General features: G+C 45.6%; 1 protein-coding gene across 2 annotated transcripts in view; it reads left to right on the top strand.

Annotated features, from left to right (window-relative positions):
- The first annotated feature begins 8,049 nt into the window (after positions 1 to 8,049).
- The window catches only part of pcdh17 (protocadherin 17), a 331,294-nt gene continuing 318,162 nt past the window's right edge, over positions 8,050 to 21,181 (top strand). The window contains exon 1 of one of the 2 annotated variants that reach the window (XM_078545869.1): positions 8,050 to 11,711. In XM_078545869.1, coding sequence (XP_078401995.1) covers positions 9,240 to 11,711 — 2,472 coding nt within the window. In that variant the 5' untranslated portion in view covers positions 8,050 to 9,239. The remainder of the gene's footprint in view (positions 11,712 to 21,181) is intronic. The other variant, XM_078545868.1, reaches the window with a different exon arrangement.

Here is a 21,181-nt window from a genome sequence, read left to right as displayed (position 1 = left end):
CAACAGTTTTAGTTGCATGTATTAATTGCAGTAGAAAGTACCCTAAATATAATGGGTATGTTTACTTGATACTTACTATCGTTCTGTAACCAAGAAAGTTAAGTACTCAAAGATTGGAAAAAAACTTGCATATTTTACTTTTCATTTTACCATTTTACCAACAAACACATACAAATGTTAAAGCAAATTTGCATATTTCAGCAAATATGAGTATTGAGATCATAAACCTAATGATGACATCTATTACTATTTTTTTATTAACTGATCATAAATACAATTAGCCATATCTGGATTCACAAGTAGCCACATGTAGCCAATGTGCACTGCTGTGTCAGGCAGTAACTTTATCCAAGGTCAAGCATGTACAGAAAGAAAGCTTGCACATTACAAGAAAAAACATTTGCATTTATATAACAGTTTTCACAACCTCAGGACCTCCCAAAGCATTTTACAGCCCATGAAGTACCTTTGAATTATTGCCACTATTATAATGTAGGAAACACAGCAGCCACTATGGGCATAACAAGGTCCCACAAACAACACGAGATACTGACCAGAAAACCTCTTTTAGTAACGTAATTGAAATTATAAATATTGGCTGAAAAACCATGGAGGGCACCCTTGTTCTTCCTTGAATACTGCCATGAGGTGTCTTATGTATACCTAAAATGGGGTCTCAGTTTAACATCACACAAAATGGCAGCCCCGACAGTGCAGCATTCAAGTGACGTCCTAGATTTTGTGCTCATGTCTCTGGAGTGGGGCTTGAATCCCCGGCCTTATGGAACAGAACAACAGCTGAAGCTGCAAAGATCACCAAGGGCTGATTCCATGACCAAGTGCTCCCTGCATACTGTCCACTCAGTATTATATTTGACCCCAAGTAGAGCTTCTGATCACATATCCATGGCATCACTAAAACTGTCTATTTCTACCTCTGTAACTTCCATTGGAATTCACCCTTCAAATCCACCCTTGCTTCAGTTAATCTGCAGCTGAAATCCTAGTCCATGTCTTTGTTACCTGTAGTGCTGACTAGTCCATTGCTGTTTCCCACATTCTACCCTACATAAACTTAAGGTCATCCAAAACTCTGCTGTCTATGTCCTTTCTCACACCAAGTCCCATTCACTCATCACCCCTTTGCTTGCTGACCTACACTGGCTCCTGATTAAGGAATACCTTGATTTTAAAATGCTTATCCTTGTTTTCAAATCCCTTCATGGCCTCACCCCTATCTCTGTAAGCTCCTTCAGCCCCACAATCTTCCAAGATATTTAAGGATGTAAATGCATTGGAGGTGATTCAGAGGTGGTTTATTAGATTGATACCTGGAATAAGTGGGTTGTTTTATGAGAATAGGTTGGACAGGCTGGGCTTGTTTCCACTGGAGTTTAGAAGAGCAAGGGATGACTTGATTGAAGAATATAAGATCTTGAAAGGCCTTGACAAGGTGGTTGTGAAAAGGATGTTTCCTCTTGTGGGTGAGTCCAGAACTAGGAGGCACTGTTTTAAAATTAGGGATCGTCTTATAGGACAGAGACGAAGAGAAATTATTTCTCTCAGAGGATTGTGTGACTTTGGAACTCTCTGCCTCAGAAGGTGGTGGAGGTGGGGTGACTGGATATTTTTAAGGCAGAGGTCGATAGATTAGAGTCATAGAGTTTTACAGAACAGAAAGAGGCCCTTCGGCCCATCATGTGTGCGCCGATCATCAAGCCCCTATCTATTCTAATCCCATTTTCCAGCACTTGGCCCATAGCCTTGTATGCCATGGTGTTTCAAGTGTGCATCTAAATACTTCTCAAATATTGTGAGGGCTCCTGCCTTTACCATCCTTTCAGGCAGCGAGTTCCAGATACCCCCCACCCGCTGGGTTAAAAGATTTTTTCCTCAAATCCCCTCTAAACTTCCTGCCCCTTACCTTAAATCTATGCCCCCTGGTTATTGACCCCTCCGCTAAGGAGAAAAGTTTCTTCCCATCTATCTTAACTATGCCCTTCATAATTTTGTACACCTCAATCAGGTCCCCTCCCCCTCAGCTTTCTCTGCTCTATGGAAAACAACCCTAGCCTATCTAGTCTCTCCTCATTGCTGAAATGCTCCAGCCCAGGCAATGGCCTGGTGAATCTCCTCTGCACCCTCTCCAGTGCAATCACATCCTTCCGATAGTGTGGCGACCAGAACTGCACACAGTACTCCAGATGTAACCTAACTAATGCTTTATACAGCTCCATCATAACCTCCGTGTTCTTGTATTCAATACCTTGGCTAATAAAGGTAAGTATCCCATATGCCTTCTTAAGCATCTTATCTACCTGTCCTGCTGCCTTCAAGGATCTATAGACATGCACGCCAAGGTCTATCTGATCCTCTGTACTTCCTAGGGTACTACTATTCATTGTGCACTCCCTTGCCTTGTTATTCCTCCATTTTCCACTGTTCTGCCCATCTGACCGGCTCATCTATATTGTCCTGTAGTCTAAGGCTTTCCTCCTCGCTATTTACCACACCACCAATTTTTGTGTCATCTGCGAACTTACTGATCATACTTCCTACATTCATTTCTAGGTCATTAATGCACACTACAAACAGCAAAGAACCCAGCACCAAACCCTGCGGTACGCCTCTGGACACAGGCTTCCAGTCACAAAAATAAACTTCAACCATTACCCTCTGCATCCTGCCACTAAGCTAATTTTGGATCCAATTTGCCAAATTGTCCTGGATCCCATGGGCTCTTAACTTCTTGACCAGTCTCCCATGCGAGACCTTGTCAAAACCCTTACTGAAATCCATGTAAACTACATCAACTGTGCTACCCTCATCTACACACCTAGTCACCTCCTCGAAAAATTCAATCAAATTTGTTAGACATGATCTCCCCGTGACAAAGCCATGCTGAGTATCCTTGATTAATCCTTGCCTCTCCAAGTGGAGATTAATTCTGTTCCTTAGAATTTTTTCCAAAAGTTTCCTTACAGCTGATGTTGGACTCACCAGCCTATAGTTCCCTGGTTTATCCCTACTACCATTCTTAAATAATGGCACCACATTAGCTGTCCTCTGTCCAATCCTCTGGCACCTCTCCTGTGGCCAGAGAGGATTTGAAAATTAATGTCAGGGTCCCTGCAATCTCCTCCCTTCCCTCCCACAGCAGCCTGGGATACATCTCATCTGGGCCTGGGGATTTATCCACCTTTAAGCTCACTAAAACCGCTAATACATCCTCCCTCTCAATGTTAATTTGTTCAAGTATATCACATTCCCCGTCTCTGATTTCCTACTTACACCGTCCTTCTCTATAGTGAACAGAGATGCAAAGTACTCATTTAAAACCTCACCTATGTCTTCTACCTCCTCACACAGCTTGCCACTTTGGTCCCTAATGTGCCCTACTCTTTCCCTGGTTATCCTCCTACCCCTAATATACTTATAAAACACTTTTCAATTTTCCCTTATTTTACCCACCAGTCTTTTCATGCCCCCCCTTCGTTCTCCTAATTTCTTTTTTAAGTAATCTCCTGCCCTTTATATACTCCTCTAGGACTTCTGCTGCTTTGAGCTCTCGGTATCTACCATAAGCTTCCCTTTTTTCCCTTATCCAATCCTGTACATTCCTCAACATCCAAGGTTCTCTGGACTTGTTGGTCCCACTCTTCACCTTTACGGGAACATGTTAGTCCTGCACTGTCACTATTTCCTTTTTGAATGACTCCCACTGCCCTGATGTAGATTTTCCTATAAGTAGCTGTTCCCAGTCCACTTTGGCTAGGTCCTGTCTTATCATATTAAAATCAGTCTTCCCCCAATTCAGAACCTTTATTTCCAGTCCATCTTTGTCCTTTTCCATAACTACCTTAAATCTTACTGAGTTATGGTTACTATCAATGAAATGCTCCCCCACTGACACTTCTACCATTTGCCTGGCTTCATTCCCTAAAACTAGGTCCAGCACCTCTTTTGTAGGACTTTCCACATGCTGGCTTACAAGGCTCTCTTGGATACATTTTAAGAATTTCGCTCCCTCTAAACCTTTCACACTTTGTCTAGCCCAGTTAATATTGGGGAAGTTGAAATCCACTACTGTTATTACCCTATTGTTTTGACACTTCTCTGAGATTTGCCTACATACCTGCCCTTCTATCTCTCCCTGACTGTTTGGGGGTCTAATGTATGCTCCCAGCAATAGGATTGCCCCCTTTTTGTTTTTAAGTTCTACCCATATGATCTCATCTGAGGAACCTTCTAAGATGTCACCCCTTCCTTATTGCAGTAATTGACTTCTTGATCAATATTGAGACAACACCTCTTCTTTTACACCCTCGCTGCCGCCACCGCCCCCCCACCCCCCACCTCCCCCACTGTCTTGCCAGGAAACTCTACACCCTGGAATACTGAGCTGCCATTCCTGCCCCTTCCTCAACCATGCCTCTGTGATAGCAATGATATCATATCCACGTGTTAATCAACACCCTCAACTCATCTGTCTTACTCACAAGACTCCTCGCAGTAAAATAAATGCCACCCAGCTCCCTTGTGCCATAACTATATACGCTCTGCCTTCCAGGCTGACTTGAGTTTTCTTCTATACTTGGCTGTACATCACCCCCTACTATACCTCACACCATATCCCATTCCTCCTGCCAAATTAGTTCAAGCCCCCATCAACAACACTAGCAAACCGCACCCCTCCCCCCACCCCGCAAGGATGTTGGTCTCGTTCCGGTTCAGGTGTAACCCGTCGGACTTGTACAGGTCTCACCTTCCTCAGAAACAGACCCAGTGATCCAGATTCTTGTTAGAGAAAGGAATTGAAGGTTATCGGGAGTAGATGGGAATGTGGAATTCGAAACACAAACAGATCAGCCATGATCTTATTGAATGGTAGAGCAGGCTCGAGGGGCCGAATGGCATACTTCTGCTCCTATTTCATATATCTGCGCTCATCTAATTCTGGCCTCTTGGGTATCCCCTATTTTGGTTGCTACACCATTTAAGACTATGCTTTCAGCTGCCTAGACTCTAAAGCTCTGGAATTTTCCCCCTAAATCTTTTTGCCTCTCTATCTTTTTTTCCTTCCTTAAGATGCTCCTTTAAACCTGCCTCTTTGACTATCTACTTTAATATTGTCTTACATGGCTCAGTGTCAAATTTTGCTCTGTAATGCTTCTGTAAAGCACTTTGGGACATTTTATTACAGTAAAGGTGCGGTATAAATACAAGTTGTTGTTACTGGGATTCAGCATCGAGATTTAGCTGCAGCACATGACTTTCCATCCATGCACATAAGCAAGGCATCCTCGAAGTTTTTTATGCTAGGTCAACATTTACTGCCATCCCTAATTACCCTTGTTCAGGGGGTATTTCAGAGTCCATAAGGGCAGATTTCCTTCCCTAAAGGGCATTAGTTGGCAGCGATTAGTGAGCCAGGTGGGTTTTTACAAAATAGTTCCATTTTTTATTGAAATTGCCATGGTGGGATTTCAACCCACATCCCCAGAGCATTACCCTGGGTCTCTGGAGTACTAGCAGCGACAATACCACTATGCCACCACCTCCTCCTTGCTGGGAGTGTATGGAGGGAATGCTCACAAGTTAATAATCTTAAAAGTAAATTACTATTCCATTCTCACTTAAGTACTTATCTAGCTTCCCTATAAAGCCGGTCATAATTCATTTCAACCACTCTGTGAAGCAAGTTCCACATCTTCACTATGCTCTGATTACACGTTTCCGGATTTTTTTCTGTTGGGATTTATTTGTGGCTACCTTATATTTATGGACTTGTAATTATGGACTCCCCAACAAGTGGAAACATCCCCTCCATGTCTACCCTGTTGAAACCCTTCATAATTTTCATGGCCTGGAAGAGGTCACCTCTCAGTCTTATTTCTGTGACGTAGAACTCCACCCTGTTCTTTCCTGTTAGCCGTACCCTCTCAGTTCTGGTATCACCCTTGCAGATCAGGTATTAATTTTAAAAATCTAAAATTAATTGATTATGTGGTTCAAAATTGTGGGACTGTTAAAGTACATAGAGTAAAAAAAAACAACTTTGCGACAAGATGACTGCATTGCAAGCTTTTATTTTCTGAAGCAAAAAACGTTAGAAAAAGAAGAGTGAAATCTCTTGGACACAAGCTCCTCGAAGGATTCTGCAGGAAGACCTTAAAAAGAAAACAGTTCATGGATTTATGCAGAATTCCTGCTGAGGTTGTTCACTCATATTTAATCTTGTTTTATTTTACTGTTGTGTTATCGATGTTTTCAAAATAAACGCTGTCTTCAGAATTCCGGGTAACGGTGTGTTGAGTTCTGAGTTTAATTGGAGAACTTGAACTCTTAGCATAACATGCTGGCTGGGTTCAGCTAGTTTGTAAACAATCAAGTCACACTCATAGCCCATCAAGATGTATCAGAAACATTACCTCAACATTTTATCTGTCTCTCACAGTCATCTGCTATTTTCTTACACCATATACGTAAGCTAGTGTTTCCTTGTAATATGAAATAAAAACCAATATTTCAGCAGTTCGAATTACATGGTACAATAGTCCTTCTGCTCAGAATACTGTGCGATTTAATCATAGCAGATACGCCGCTCTCCGCTGTACCTGTCAGTGGCGAAAGCATAAACTGTTACCACAAGTGGAATAAAGCCGCTGTCTCGATGTAAGCTTGTCATTGGAGCGGCTCCACTCGCTGCTGCCTTGTAGAAGGTTTGTCAGTAAACAATTTCAAATTCAGCCTTTCCCAAAAAGTTAAATCTTTCAAATACTGCACGGCGCCACCTCGTTTGAAGGAAGCCCCACGGTTCTTTTCAAGTTAACTTGCGCTAGCATTAGTGCCACTCAATTGTCTGTAAAATCGCATTATATACACGCCCCGCTTTTCGGCCTTCCATCGTTTTACTGAATAGATTGCAATTAAACATTTTCACCGACATCGGAATGGATAACGATTTACAAAAGCCGCAACTTTTAATTCAGTTGCAACATCGAAAAGCAGAATACCGGAATATGAATTACCGGCGGCTGTTAGCACACTATTTTTGTTTCATTTTGATATGCTTTGTATTTTACCATTTCGTCTGGAGGGAAACTCAAGATGATATTTGTTACCGACTATTCTTCCAGTAAAACTCGTGATTGCATGTTCTTTTTGAATTTGTGATCTCGTTGTGAAGATCCAGCAAAGCTGCTCACTCACTGCTCAGCTTCTCGAATGCACGGAGCAAACCCTTTCATTGCAACAACTGAACTTCGTGTGCTTGGGTTAAAGCTAGTTATAATTCGGTTATTTACACTCAGCTCCCCGTTATTTACACTCACGCCAGCTAAGTGGCAATTTCCCATACAAGATGACATGGGATGCAAACTTCTGTCTTTGATCACGATGGAGAAATCTGCCTTAATACTGCGATTACTCACATTCCCTCTAAACTGTGCACTGACTGCCAAAAGTACGTAAAGGACCGATGACAGATGAGACATTTACTTTCGCCATTGCTATCACTCTCCAGTCTGCAGCCACACATTCTCTCTCCTACCTGTTTGCGCCATCGCTTTCCGTCAGTATATTCATTTTTAAAGTGAACTAACTGTGGCAGTTTTCTGACGATCTTTTTTTTGGGGAGGGGGGGGGGGAATTACAATATTTCCTCGTAACCTGTATCTAGTTCCCCCACACCCCCCAAGTCGTCAGCACTGACGTACATTAAACGCTGTTGTGACTTAACATTCATTTGTTATAACCAGTTGTGTTGCCGCTTCCGAACGGCTGCGCTGCCATCCTTCAAAGTACTTTTTTGCCATGAATATTTTGGTTTAAAAAAATTTAATTCAAATAAAGCTTCTAAGGGCACTTCTTTTTTGGACCCCACTCACGCAACTGGAGGCAGATTCATTCATAAAGAATTGCGGGTGTAATTGCAGGAGCACGTTCCCGCGGTCCGAGAGCTAGCACTCGGGGTCGCGTTTTGCAACGCTCGCTCCCTGGCGGAGACCTCCCCCACCACACCACCCCCCACTTCTCGGTTCCTACTCCCCACCGCCAACCCCTCGCCTCCGACGCCAGATTTGCCCGCTCCATTGGCCGAGCCCGGTGTGCTTGGATTGGGCGGTGCCAGAGGACGCGGGCACTCCATTGGCCGGAGAGGCTTTGGTTTTTGTGCAGCCCCTATATGTTTTAACGAAGCTTGCAGGAGGGGGAGGCAGAGACCTGGAGCGTGTCGGCGAGAGGTTCATGTCCAAAAAGCACACCGAACCGAGGGAGTGCAAGCAACAGAACGAGCAAAGAGCCAGTGAGAGAGAGAGAAAACACACACATACACACACCAAAAACAGAGAGAGAGAGAGCACATCTCTGAATGTTAACCACGTCCTGCTCTCCTGCAGCACAGGCTGGACCTAAGACTGTCGCTCATCACAAGTGGAGAGAATCAACAGGGAAAGTAACGTGTGTGTCACCGAGAGCTTGGGGCTGCCGCAGATAGCGAGAGAGGAAGAGAGAGAGAGAGAGGCACAGATGTGATTGTTTTTGCCTTCACTAAGTGTCACTGAAGGTTTGTGTTGCTTCTGATCGTTTGATGGGAGACTTTCATGGGAATCCTCGGGGTGCCAATGAAAGCTTTTAAAATTAAAACTGCTGCTCTTCGACTGCGGGGAGGAAAAGCAAAATAAGAGTCTTTTTTTTTCTCTCTCCCTTGCGGTCTTGTCCGAGTCACAGAGAAGCAGCTGCCGCCGCTTATTTTGAGTGAAGATAGGCGCGCACACACACAGATAGATATTCATCCAGTCGGTGTGAGTGTGTGTGTGTGCAGCATGCAAAATTCTCGGCAGCTGCATTTCGTGAAATTGGAAGGAACACATCGCAAGCCTTGAAACTGAAACATCGCCTGCGCCGCATTTTGCAAACGCTTGGATTTCACTTGGAGGAAAAACAGGAAGGCAGATTTCGCATGTAGTGCCACGAGCCGTGCAAACATCTTTTGGGTGGTTAAGGGGAAAGGGGGGAGAAAAGTGTTCGGCACGATTGCTAGTTTTCCCCCATTAAGGATTTATAATGCAAGATGGTGACGAGAGACTTCTGTCGTCAAACTCAATCACGATTTGAAATGATTACTGTAAGGTGTATCGATGCTCACTCACTGCTGTAGGCTCGTCTGTTTTCCGAGCTGTAAATCAACAGGTTTAACACCAAAAAAAAAGGGGGGACGAAAATAGCAAGTTTTGGTAATGTACCTGCATATTGTGATTTTTCTCTTACTCTGGACTGGAGCTCTGACCTTGAAGAATTTGAAATACACGATCCTGGAAGAACAGGGACCCGGGACCGTAATCGGGAACATTGCAAAAGATGCTCGCTTGGCGACCAGTCCCGAGCAGAGGAAGCCTAACTTTCGGGTTTTGGAAAATTCCGCCCCACATTTGTTGGATGTCGACCGGGAAAGCGGTTTACTTTACACCAAGCAACGCATCGACCGGGAGACTGTGTGCAAAAGGGCTGCCAAGTGTGTCGTCTCGCTGGAAGTGTTCGCCAACGACAAGGAGCTCTGCATGATCAAAGTGGAGATCCTGGACATCAATGATAATGCGCCAAGTTTTTCCACCGAGCAGATCGAGGTCGAGATCCCCGAGAACGCGGCACCGGGGACGCGCATTCCCCTGACGAGCGCGCACGACCCCGACACCGGCCAGTTCGGCCTCCAGACCTACGAGCTGAGCAGCCCGAACCGGCTATTCGGCCTGGAGGTGAAGTCTCGGGGAGACGGCACCAAGTTCCCGGAGCTGATCATCCAGAGGCCGCTGGACAGGGAGGAGCAGCCTCGCCATGTGCTGTTGGTGACGGCGCTGGACGGCGGCGACCCCCCCAAGTCGAGCTCGGTACAGGTGAAGCTGGAGGTGGTGGACACGAACGACAACAGCCCGTCCTTCGAGGAGCCCAGCCTGACGGTGGAGATCAGCGAGAACACGCCGGTCGGCACCTTCCTGATCGACGTGAACGCCACGGACCCGGACGAAGGCACGAACGGTGAGGTGGTTTACTCCTTCAGCCCGTATGTGACCGACCGGATCCGCCAGCTTTTCGCCATTGACCCGCACTCCGGGGTGATCAAACTGCGCGGGAAGATTGACTATGAGGAGAGCAGCATTTACGACATCGATGTGCAGGCGAAGGATTTGGGTCCGAACTCCATCCCGGCTCACTGTAAAGTGTCGGTGCGGGTCATCGACGTTAACGACAACGCTCCCGCCGTTAACTTTGTGTCGGTTCACCAGGGCTCCATCAGCGAGGCGGCTCCCCCCGGCACCGTCATCGCCCTGGTCAAAGTCACCGACCGGGATTTCGGCCGCAATGGTCAGCTGCAGTGCCGGGTGCTCGGTAACGTGCCCTTCAAACTGGAGGAAAACTACGACAACTTCTACACGGTGCTGACCGAGCGGCCCCTGGACCGGGAGCTGACCGATGAGTACAACCTGACCATCGTGGCCCGCGACAACGGCTCGCCCCCCCTCAACGCCACCCGCTCGTTCACGGTGAGGGTGGCGGATGAGAACGACAACCCTCCCCGCTTCACCAAGCCGGTGTACGTGCTGCAGGTGCACGAGAACAACATCCCGGGGGAGTACCTGGGCTCGGTGCTGGCCCACGACCCCGACCTGGGGCAGAACGGCACCGTCTCCTACTCCATCCTGCCGTCCCGGGTGGGCGACGTCTCCATCTACACCTACGTGTCGGTCAACCCGTCCAACGGCGCCATCTACGCCCTCCGCTCCTTCAACTACGAGCAGACCAAATCCTTCGAGTTCAAAGTGTTGGCCAAAGACTCGGGGACCCCCCACCTGGAGAGTAACTCCACGGTCAGGGTCACCGTGCTGGATGTGAACGACAATGCGCCGGTCATCGTGCTGCCGGTGTTGCAGAACGACACGGCCGAGATCCACGTGCCCCGGAACGCCGGCCTCGGCTACATCGTGGCCACGGTGCGGGCCGTGGACAGCGACTACGGCGACAGCGGCCGCCTCTCCTACGAGATCGCCGAGGGCAACGAGCAGCACCTCTTCGACATGGACCCGAGCAGCGGCGAGATCCGCACGGCGCAGCCTTTCTGGGAGGAGGTGTCCCCCAGCGCCGAGCTGGTGGTCAGGGTGTCTGACCACGGCAAGCCGTCCCTGTCGGCCGTGGCCCGCCTGGTCATCGTGGCCTACCTGGGGGTGGCCCCCAAGGACGAGCACCGGGTCAACCAGGAGCAGCGGCACTGGGACATGTCGCTGCCCCTCATCGTCACCCTGAGCTCCATCTCGGTCATCCTGCTGACCTCCATGGTCACCATCGCCGTCAAATGCAGGAGAGAGAACAAGGAGATCAGGACGTACAACTGCAGGATCGCCGAGTACTCGCACCCCCACCTGGGCAAGAGCAGCAAGAAGAAGAAGATCAACAAGAACGACATCATGTTGGTCCAGAGTGAAGTGGAGGAGAGAGATGTCATGAACGTGGTGAGCAGTCCCTCCCTGGCCTCTTCTCCCGTTTATTTCGATTACCAGACGCGCCTGCCGCTCAGCTCCCCCAGGTCAGAAGTCATGTACCTGAAGCCCACCTCCAACAACCTGACCGTCCCCCAGGGCCATGTGGTCTGTCACACTTTCTCCGGACAGGGTTCAAATCCGACCGACGTAACGTCAACAAGAATGTCACTGATTCAGGTAAAACACACACACACACATACACAAATACACCATCGTGTCATTAATGATTTCATTGGCTGGGACCTGTTGCTTTCAGAAAGTTATTGACAAATTGTGCCATGCGTCTTTAAAAGTTGGGTAATGTGCTCTGTGCACTTAATATCTATGATAAGTCAATATTTCTATAATATGACGTGTTCCCTCGCGTGAAGTGTATTGACTCCGTTATTGATCTGCATAGAGATTTATGACTAAAGTCGTATTGTACAGGGCATAAATGGGATCCTTGAGTACTGGACCAGGGATCATAAGCCCCTCAGAAAAGCACCAGTGTAATGCTTAGCCAAAATACGTCATTATTTTGCCCTGTAAAACCGCTTTTTATTATATCCTTGTTTTCTAAATGCAACCGGTTATGCCTGATTTACTGTTGCTAAAAAAAAACACTTCCACAAGCCAGTTTGAAACTGAACAGACTTTGGATTTATTGTCTGGCTTTGAATCACATTGATTTTCAGAGGAAATGTATCTGTAGATGTAACAGTTTTATAGATCGACAGAAGACGTCATGGTTTCATTGATAGAGTGCAAGGTAGCAATGCATAATGATAGATGCACATATTGTAAAAGTTCTTGCTAAAATTCTGTCAGATTCTTAAGAGACAGTTAATTTTATCTGCATCCAAAGAGGTGATATTTGCTTCTACTAAAATAAAAGGCTTTATTTGCATCATACAAATTTACCTTTAAGAATGCTTAAACCATAGTCACTGGTGACGAAATGTTTTCAATTATCACAAAATAGTATTCACAATTGGCAGGGGAAAAATGAAAACAATTTTAAATATGGGGAAAATACTTAAATAAATGATGTGACATTTTTGACATTTTACTGCATTTTGATTAATTTAGCTTTATTCATTTAGAAATATTAATCCAATAGAAAAAAACTTTGATTCTAAAAGATGTCTAGTGGGTTGAAGGAAATGTTTGAGGCAATTTTAACTGAAAGCACTACAAATAAATGAGCGAACTTAATTCATGTTGCTATATTTATCATGGCATATTTTTGCCACAATAAGCACATGCACATACATTAAGTATTTCCATTAGTGATTTATTACTGTATCTGGTTCATATGGGGAAGGGAAATTTCAAAGGCTATGTGTAGTACATAACATTTGAAAGCACTGCCTTTTTTAAAATTACCTCTTGGGGCATGGACATTACTAGCAAGGGGGTGTTTATTGCCCATGCCTATTTGCCCTGGTAGGGTGGTAGTACTTACTAATAACTGGCTGTTATGCCACTTCAAAGGGCAGTTAAGAGTCAGTCTCATTGGTGTAGGACTGGAGTCACATACCTATCAGAGCGGATAAACACAGCTGCTTTCCTTCTTTAAACAGTTGGGTTTTTACATAATTCCAGAAGCTTTGTTGTCCCTTTTTACTGATATCTATGGTTAAATTTATCATTTCAAATAGTTTGCATTTGTAAACTGACAAAAGAAATGTGACTGCAAATAGCTTTTTTTAGTGTAAGGGTGAAAGATACTGGCATGTAAATGGCATGGTTGTTTGAAGGCAAATGCCTGTTTGGAAGTACTAACTGATTATGTCTGATCCCACTTTAATCACTGAAATATTCTCATTTGGTGCAATATGAATTATTATGAGTAAGAATAAGCCATTAAGATTGCTATTTTAATAGATTAATAGATCAATTTTCCAATATAATCTCAAAATGTCTTGTTTATTGTTGCACAGTAAGCCTCTGTTGCTTTTCTCTGAATGGATAAAATGGTCATGAAATGCCCCTTTACTACCACATGCCAACAAGTTGTTCCAAGCACTCTGCAATATTTAAAATATAAGAGTTGCCAGTAGCATAAATCATTATTGCATGAATAAATTCACATTCACATTAATAGCTTTTGGATTCACTTGTGGGACACTTGATACATTGAAAATATACTTTCACCTACCCTTGTGATTGAAGTGGACTGTTTTAAAACGTTCAACTCTCCCAATGATAATTTAGTTTGTTATATCTGGCTTGAAGCATAAGACTTCTTCAGTAATTACACGAGGAATGAAAATTGCGTAGCAAGCCATTATTTTTAGCCACATCTTACATTTATATAGTGCCTCCCACAACCTCAGGATGCTTCAAGGCGCTTTAGAGCCAATTAAGTACTTCTTCAAATATAGTTCCTTTTATAATGTAGGGAAAGCAGCAGCCAATTTGCATGGAACCAAAGTTCCACAAGCAGCAGTGAGACAATGACTAGGTAATATAGTGAAGAATCAGCTATTTAAAGAAGTTAATAAATTCAGTGAACAGTTTTACAAATAATCATTACTCCAAAACCACATATCCATGCAAATAGATGATGAATATTGCCACGAGCATTTGAGTTTACAATTAATTACTGAGGTTACAGACAGTTAGTAAATATGGCAGATTGTGGGTCTGTTGCAGTGCCAGTAGCTGGTTGTTGCAATTTAAAATGATGAAAAGTGACTTCCACCCACATTTATGAAATTTCTATTTTTTCATTACTTCTTCATAAGCCCATGGTCATACAAAGTGCAATTCTGCCAAATCAACATCATGTTTCTGCAGTATATTCAATATACCCACGGGTAACTGTAATAGTACTCTTGTCAGGATTCATTGGAATATTTTCAATATCAGTTTGGGTATAGAGACAGCAGAATGAACATCATGGTATCTTATTGTAACTTCTACAAGATCTTTTGAGCATGCAGATATATTTTCTGTTATAGACAAATTCAGTGCAACACGGCACCAGATAAGAAAAGCATGGGCACATGATCTCCTTCAGCCAAAAAACAAGCTCAGGTTAAAACTATTAATTTCCTCTCGTGGGAAGCGTGTAATTGAAAAAACTGAATACATATGGACAAGAGAACACCTGGAGTACAGTAAAATCATGTGTATCAAGAATAGATAAATAAGGAATCAGATAAATCCAGTACAGCAGTCATTTGCTAAGCCTTTCATATTATACTTTATAATATAGGTGAGATACAAAAAGTTATTTCATATTTACGTTTTCAAATAAAACTTCAGTGCTTAAAACCTGGAAAATACTGTTGTCAGCAAAGCAGCATTTATTTGTGGTGTATTTACTGTGTTTGGTAGAAACTGACATCTGACAATATAATTTGTGTCTCTTTACCTTGTTCAATGTGCAGACATTGAAATCATGTGATTTGAATATGGAATGCTAACCATCTCTCCTTTCCCAAGCCAAGGTGAAAATATTATGCATAACATAACATTGCCCATCTGTGCCATGGTGATTTTTGACACATCACAAACATCAATATTATAATTAATCAAAAGAATTCAATAGATTTCAACTAATCTTTACATAGGATTCCATAACTAGGTGTAGAATGCAGTTATTTGGCATGTATGCATTAACATAAAGTATTTCCTTTGTGCAGAGAACAAAAGTGGTCAGGTTAACTCAGGAATCTAATCCACAGTGCAGTAGAGTGAAGCAGTGTGAAACACCCTCCCCACTGTCAGTGTGAAACGCTCTCCCCACTGTCAATCATTTCCACTCAAGTCACTGTGAACCCCCAAAGTCAGTGTGAGACCTCCTCAGTCAATGACCTCCCCCCAGTCAGTTTGAGGCCCCATCAAGTCAAGTTAGGTTGAGACACTGACTGTTAGTCAGTTTCAGACCCTCACAGTCAATTTGAGACCTCCCATCAATCGGAGATCTTTGAGTCTGCATGTGAACCCGCCCCCAAAGTTATTGTGAGGCCTGTCCAGAGTATGAGACCCTGTCATCAGTGTGAGGCCCCACAGTGAGTGTGAAACTCCCCTTTCATTGTGAGTCCCCCATCAGAGAGAGGTTGGTGTACACCCTGCCCCCTAATCAATGAGAGGCCCGCCAGTCACAGTGAGACCCCCCAGCCATTGTGAAACATACTCAGTGTCAGATCCCTGTGCGTGAGTGACTCCCTAGTAAATGTAAGACCTTACACACTCCCATCCCTCTCCCTTAGTGTGAGACTCCCCAGTCAAGGTGGAATCTCCATATCATTATGAGACCTCTCAACAGTGAGAGACCCTGCCCTCCCAGTCAATGTGATGTGTTCCACCCTCACTCACCAGGAAGCCTCCACAGCCCCAGGCATGTGAAACATTCCCCTTGAGGTGCCACCCCCTTCAGGGTTGTGATATCACCCTCATTCCAAAACAGCGTGAAACCCTCTCTACAGTCAGTGAGACTTCCCCGCCCTTCTCCCTGCTCCAGGCAGTTAGAACCCACCCCAGGCAGTATGATCCCCCTCCCAGGTAGGGTGTGATCTTTTAGGCAGTGGTAATACCCAGCAGTATGACCAGCACCCACCCCCCTCACTATCTCTCCTCCTCCTCCCCCCCACCCCCCAAAACTCCCTGGCAGGGGAAAACCCACTAACCCCCAACATCATGCAACCCCCTCCCCACGTCAGATTGATTCATCTCCCAAGTCAGTGTGAGTTCCCACTCCTCCAAGGTCAGTATGAGCCCCCATGCAGAGATTCCAACACACACCCCCTCCCCGATGAAGCAAGATTCCATGGCCATGCCCCCCTGACCCGAGGCTCTTAGCTGTGTGTCTATTGTTAACAACATGAGAGTTTGAAAACAGCTGTATGTTAACTGGTTGCATTTAAACATATACCAAGTGAGCAGAACTCTACAGGTATGGTTAAAAGATTGAGGGGATGATTTGATTGAGGCATTTAAAATGTTAAAATGATTTGATTGGATAACAACAGAGAAAGTATTTCCTGTAGTGTGTGAATCAAGACGATACACAATATTAAAATTGGGTCCTGTCATTTGGGAAGGAAATCAGGAGGAACATTTTCATGCAGGGTGGTAGAAATCAGGAACTCTCACCCCCAGAAGGCTGTGGATGCTGGATCAATTGGAGCTTTCAAGACTGAGATTGATAGATTTTTATTAGATAAGGGTATCAAGGGATGTGGAGCAAAAGTAGGTAAATGGAGTTAGGTATGGATCAGCCATGATCTAACTGAATTGCGGAGCAGACTTGAGAGGCTGAATGGTCTATTCCTGTTCATATTCAAAGTTCTATTCTAGCAGGCACAGTACACTTTGCAGGCAGGTTTAATCTACAGTATAACTAGAACTTGCAGGCTAAACTTCACATGCTACACTTAATGAAGTCAGACCCCTAATTTAATATTTTCTAGCCCTGGATGTTGTCTAGTACATTTTCGGCTCATTGTTGCTGGGCTTGTTTTCAGTGCTCTAAGCTGGAAGCTCTGGAATTCCCTCCCTAAACCTCTCTGGCCCTCTCACCTCCTTTGAGGCATTTCTTAAAACCTACCTCTGCTGTCTGAATGTCTGTTTCTTTGACTTGGTGCCAATTTTTGTCCAATTATGTTTTTTGTGAAGTGTCTTGGGACTTTATTTAACTACTTTATTGGTGCTATATAAATACACGTTCTTATTGTCACATTTCAACTTGCTGATTTTATCTAATTGAAAACTATGATATCCTTTCACGAACTGGTGTACTGAGAGGTGCAGTTGCACACATATGTTTGGACACACTGACCTAACAGTTCCTTGATTTCAGTTAACATTTAAATTGTTTTTGTTTTAGTAGCAAGTGTTGATGGTATTAACATGTGGACTAGTTGGTAGGGTTACACAAAATATCTTAGTAGCTCATACAATTTGGCACTGTCCTTGACAGTGCTATCAAGGAATAACCTGCTCACTGATGCTTAGTTTGGGTTCAACCGGGGTCACTCGACAATAGATCTCACTACAGCCTTGGTCCAAACATGGACAAAAGAGCTGAACTGGTGAGATGAAGGTGACTGCTCTTGACATCAAGGCAGCATTTGACCGAACGTGGTACCAAGGAGTCCCCTCGCAACTGAAGTCAATGGGAGTCAGGGGAAGACCTTCCACTGGTTGGAATCATAACTAGTGCAGAGGAAGATGGTTGTTGTTGTAAGCCAATCATCTCAGCCCAGGATATCGCTGCAGGCGTTCCTCAGGGTAGTGTCTTAGGCACAACCATCTTCAGCTGCATCATCAATGACTGTCCCTTCATCAAAAGATCAGAAGTAGGGATATTTGCTGATGATTGCACAGTGTTCAGTGCCATTCACAACTCCTCAGATACTGAAGCATTCCATGTCCATATGGAGCAAGACTTGGACAACATTCAGGCTTGGGATGATAAGTGTCAAGGGACATTTGCTCCAGACAAATTTCAGACCAACTCCAACAACATAGAATCTAACCATCTCCCCACGACATTCAACAGCATTGAATCCTGCACTATCAACATCCTGGGGTTATCATTGACCAGAAACTTAACTGGACTAGCCATATCAATACTGTGGCTACAAGAGCAGGTCAGAGGCTAGGAACCCTGCGGCGAGTAACTCACCTCCTGACCCCCTAAAGCCTGTCCACCATCTACAAGGCACAAGGCTAGATTGTGATGGAATACTCCCCACTTGCCTGGATGAGTGCAGCTCCAACAACATACAAGCAGTTCGACACCATCCAGGACAAAGCAGCTTGCTGCATTGGCACCCATCCACAAACATTCACTCCCTCCACCACTGACACACAGTGGCAGCAGTCTGTACCATCTACAAGATGCACTGCAGGAACTCACCAAACCTCCTTAGGCAGCACCTTCCAAACCCATGACCACTGCCATCTAGAAGGACAAGGGCAGCAGATAGATGGGAACACCACCGCCTGGAAGTTCACCTCCAAGTCACTCACCATCCTGACTTGGAAATATGTTGCTGCAGCTTTACTGTTGCTGGGTCAAAATCCTGGAACACCCTCCCTAACAGCACTGTAGGTGTATCTACACAAAATGGACTGCAGCGATTCAAGAAGGCAGCTCACCACCATCTTCTCCAGGGCAATTAGGGCTGGACAATAAATGCTGGCCCAGCCAGCGACGGCCACATCCCGTAAATGAATAAAACAAAAATGTGGTATGGTGTAGCAATATCTTGAACCACAGCATGTCAACCCCCATGCCCTGCCAGTGGCTGTAAAGGTTACTGTGGCTCTCAATTTTTATGCACCAGACTCTTTCTAAGGCTCAGCAGGAGACCTGTCAGGAATCAGTCTGCCGCACATAGCTGCATCGAAGCAGTAACTGATGCCCTGTTTGCTCATGTGGATAAGTATATTAATTTCCCCATTGATCTGGTGCCTCAGAAACAGAGAGCCATGGCTTTTGTACAATTAGCAGGCTCGCCTCAGTGTATGTGGCAATCATTTGCACCTATGTCACCATAAAGGCTCCAGCTTAGCAACCGGCCGCCTTTGTCAACCGATAGTCCTTTCGCTCCTTCAATGTCCAGGCAGTTTTTGACCACAGCAACTCCATCATACTGATCTCATCTTTTTCATCTACCTGGACAGGTTCGTAGTTAGCTTCTTGGGGGGACAAAGGTTAGAATTGCCTAATGACCCACTCTAGGCGGCCCGAATGTAAATATAACTGCAGCCATGTGGTCACACAGAGTACAATAGAGCAGGCTATTGGCATTTTCAATGGCGCTTCCAGCGTCTTGGCCGCTCAGGTAGAACTCTGCAGTATCCCCCTGCAAGAGTATCCAGAATTGTAGTAGCATGCTGCATGTTGCACAGCATTGCGCAGTGGAAGGGCTACAACCTGAAGAGGAAGATGCCATGGCCAGAGCCCCAGCATCTGAGGAGGAGGATGCTGATGAGGAGGAGGGATCCTCTGTCTTCTCAGGAATATGATATGGAGGAGGATGAGGGGGGTGGCAGTGGCAGAACAGTTGAGAGGCATGGCCATATAGTCTGGGCTGATTCTGTGCAGGCGGAGCTCATCATCAGATGTGTCCTAGTAAAAAAACAGATTTCCTTGATTTGTTCATTTAGTTTATTTGTTTTGTAACAAAAGTGTTACAAAACAGATTCTCATAGGGTGAAATCGCCCCAGATTTGCACTAGGTGTGGGAGCGGGCGGGTAAAACGATGTTTAACCCGCCAATTGCAATGGCGGTTTCTCACGCCATATCATCCCAAACTTGCCGTAATAATTATGCATTCCAGGGAAACACGCCATTTCCATGGTGGGCGGGCTCTCATTTGACCGCCACACCATCACCTCGCCGCTTCATTACACCGGGCGCCATATTTAAAGTGCATCCGCACACACACCTCTCAGTGCTTCCAGCCCACGACTGCTGCACGGAAGACATGGCCCCAAAAGGCAAGAAGACTGCAGCCCCCAGGTTCAATGGCATGTCCCTCGAGCACCTTTTGGATGCAGAGGAGGCGCACTGTGATGTCCTCTACCCCTGCTCTGGCTGCAGGATGGGCAGCAACATCACTAATCCGGCTTGGGAGGCAGTGGCAGTGGTGGTCAGTGCCAACGCCCTGCAAAAGAGGACAGTCACCCAGTGCCGCAAGAGGATGAATGATTTCCTCTGTTCTGCCAGGGTAAGTCACTCTTCTCACCACTCTCAACTCACACAATCATAAACCCATCACACATCCACAGGGCCCTCACTCATGGCCAGTTCAAGCGACCACCATTCACTCTCTCACACACACCGTCATTGTTCTCAGTCTGTCCATGGGACCACTTACCACCCACACATGTCAGGCACACTTATCATCTGGCCTGGCAGGCACCCTGCTTACAACCTCTTCATCTCTATTCATGCAGGACAAGCTGGTACACAACAAGAGGGAGAGGTCGTTGACTGGTGGAGGAATGTCTGAAATCAAGGTCCTCATGGACTTTGAACACAGAGCCTCCAGCTGGCCAGCGAGCATCTGGACCATTCTTGTGCTGACGGTGAAGTCAGCGGTGATCTACCAAGTGAGGATCCAGCAGTGCAACATCCATCAGACAGCCATGCCGTGAGTGAGGTGCCCTGTTTCACAGGCCACTGCCATGCACTGATTTATCTCTTCCCCGTCAGGAGTACCGGCTATCATCAGAGAGCCACTGCTCAGGAATCTGCCCCTCCGTCTTTTTCAGTGGCTGGCAGAAAGGAGGGCTGTGGCTGCCGGGGTGACCAGGATTGGGGAAGTGCTGGGTGAGGGAGGAGTGGGCTGGATGATTCCCCAAGAGTTGGCACAACGTGTGTCAGTGGACGCCTGGCTCACGGCCAATGCCACCCAAGACTTTAGGAGGTTGTGTTCGGCCTCGACGTCTTTCTAGGTCTTCAGGTGCGCGGTGGTCTTCTATCCGAGCGCACCCTAGGTCGAGCACCTCCTTCTCCAACTCCTCGACCCTGGATTTCCACCTCTTTGTTGACCCCCTTGTGAATTCCTGAGAGAAGACGTAGACGTGAGTCTTGCCCACGTCCCACCATAGCCTCAAGGAGGGGAAGCCTCCCCGCTTCCTTCTCCAGCTGGTCCAGAAACAATAGAACGAGTCCAGGAACCACTCGTCCTCCAGC

The sequence above is a fragment of the Cetorhinus maximus genome, chromosome 7 (assembly GCF_964194155.1).
Source record: "Cetorhinus maximus chromosome 7, sCetMax3.hap1.1, whole genome shotgun sequence".
Classification (NCBI taxonomy): domain Eukaryota; kingdom Metazoa; phylum Chordata; class Chondrichthyes; order Lamniformes; family Cetorhinidae; genus Cetorhinus; species Cetorhinus maximus.
This window is presented reverse-complemented; position numbering and strand designations above follow the sequence as displayed.